General features: G+C 50.2%; 1 protein-coding gene across 1 annotated transcript in view; it reads right to left on the bottom strand.

The window, feature by feature from the left end:
* Positions 1 to 2,021, bottom strand: part of LOC113202852 (protein lozenge) — a 31,538-nt gene that overhangs the window by 10,631 nt on the left and 18,886 nt on the right. Inside the window, exon 4 of the mRNA XM_052265565.1 lies at positions 269 to 409. Within this exon, the coding sequence (XP_052121525.1) occupies positions 269 to 409 (141 nt within the window). The remainder of the gene's footprint in view (positions 1 to 268; positions 410 to 2,021) is intronic.

The raw sequence follows: 2,021 nt of genomic DNA, 5'->3' as shown, positions 1-2,021 counted from the left end.
AGTATACTTTCCTATTAACTCGTCTCAGGTGTCAGCGCCTAAGGCCTAGCAATATGTGCCCCAGGCGAGTCGCAGCGTAACTGTTTCGTGAGATATCGCGAAGCCTGTAAGGCGAGACGTTGGCGTACATGTCGTGGCTTCAAAATTTCATTTTTTAAAAACTTTGAAACTTTTTTTCCCCATTCGGTTTTCCAGTGTACGCAAGAAAGCGAACGCACATGCATACAGAAAGACATCACAACAAGAACAAAAAACTGTTCGCACGTACCGTGTGGCGTGCCGGTGGGGGTTGGGCTCTTGAACTCCGACTTTCTCCTGAAGGTCTCCAGCTCCCGGAGGTGCGTGAAGGGCGACTCGAGGAAGGGCCGCTGTCCCAGCGCGATGGCCCGGAACTGGTGGTGCTGGCCCGCTGAAACACATCGACAGAAAACGGGCGCTACAGAAACCAAATCATCGCGTATTTAGTGATTCGATGTGATTCGCGCGATTCATATTCCCCTTTTCGCAATAATGCGCGCAGGGGCGTTTTCGAACTGCAAGTGAACGCCTAGATTTTAATTGGCAAATGTAAATTTACTTTGCGTGTTTTCAAATATCGACTAAAATGTTACTCATTATTTGGTTGTCCAAAAAGCTACCACGACTTCATCTATATTGTTTACAATTTACAACAGTAACATCTGACGATGGATGAAGTAATTAGGTTGACTGCAGTTTTTTTTGTGTTTTTTTTTGGCGCGCGCGCGTGTTTGTGTGTGTCCTATTGCCTCGTATTTCGTTTTCCAGGTTATGCATTACCTCTCATATGCCACCCAGAGAAGGGGTGGTGCGGGGTTGAGCGGAAGGGAGTGTTGGAGGGAGAGCGTTGGGGTTGGAATGGGGTGGGCGGATGGGGTGGGAGTAGCGAGAGAGGGGCGGGGGCGGCACGCTGGCACGCATGGTGTTGTCATTTACCGGACCGCTGTGGTTTACAGCAGGTAATTGAAAGACCGGCGATTCCATTTTTAATCAAATGAAATATGCATTTTGAGCAGCGATGCTGATCGTTGGGGCGGCCCGAGCTAGCGAGCGGGCGACCAGTCGTTGGCGCGGTCGACCCAACAGAACAGCTGAGATGCGTCATTCGCATTCGCATATCGACACGTTTCAGCTACATGGAGCGATACATCTATTCAAAATCAACCACAATTGTGAATTTTTGACATTAATGGTTTTAAAATAAGATTAAAAAGAATACCAGAAACGCTGCCCTATTTGACCCAATGTCTGGCCTGGTTGTCCTCACCCCCCACCCCTGCTTACTTTACGACACGGCTTTTTATTTTTAACCCTAGTTGACCACACCTTGCCGAGCGAGACACGACAGTGGCTTGGGGCACAGCAGTCGACTGCAATCTATCGTCTACCGCATCCCCCGCTGCGAATAGCCGCGGCCAGCTGCCGATAGTCGCACACACTATTTGCAAACGCGATGCAATTTTTGATCGCGTGTTGCGTGTCGGGTGGGAGAGACGGAGCGGGAGAGGTTGTCTATGCCATGAAGCTGCGGTAAAAGGACGGCACAAACTCACTTTAAATTTTGTCCCTGTGTGTCCTTCATGCAGGCGCGCGCGCGCACACACACACGGCCGAGCAGTCCTTTGAAGCAGTACGCGGTCGGCCCGACCATACGAAACGTACGTTGATCTGATATGTGAAATGCCATAACAGCGTCGAACGGGGCGAAAGCACTCTCGGCTCCAGTAGAAGCCCTGATTGATGAATAATTAAGACAGAAAACGCGTGGAAAGACGAGCTGCTAAAAAGGTAGCGATAATCAATTATTAACCTCGAAAAGTAGGCCTGAGACCTGAGGCCAAGTACGAGGCGTCGTGTATGCCTATGGCGCACTGTCTTAAACACCTAACAGAGTACCGACACCGAGTGTCACAATCGAGCATTCGCCAAATAACTGCGGTCAGGATCCATCCACCACCACGCACGTCATCACCTGCACGACCTCGACACGTAACGCCACCTAC

This window comes from Frankliniella occidentalis, unplaced genomic scaffold (assembly GCF_000697945.3).
Source record: "Frankliniella occidentalis isolate FOCC.00 unplaced genomic scaffold, Focc_3.1 Scaffold28, whole genome shotgun sequence".
Classification (NCBI taxonomy): domain Eukaryota; kingdom Metazoa; phylum Arthropoda; class Insecta; order Thysanoptera; family Thripidae; genus Frankliniella; species Frankliniella occidentalis.
This window is presented reverse-complemented; position numbering and strand designations above follow the sequence as displayed.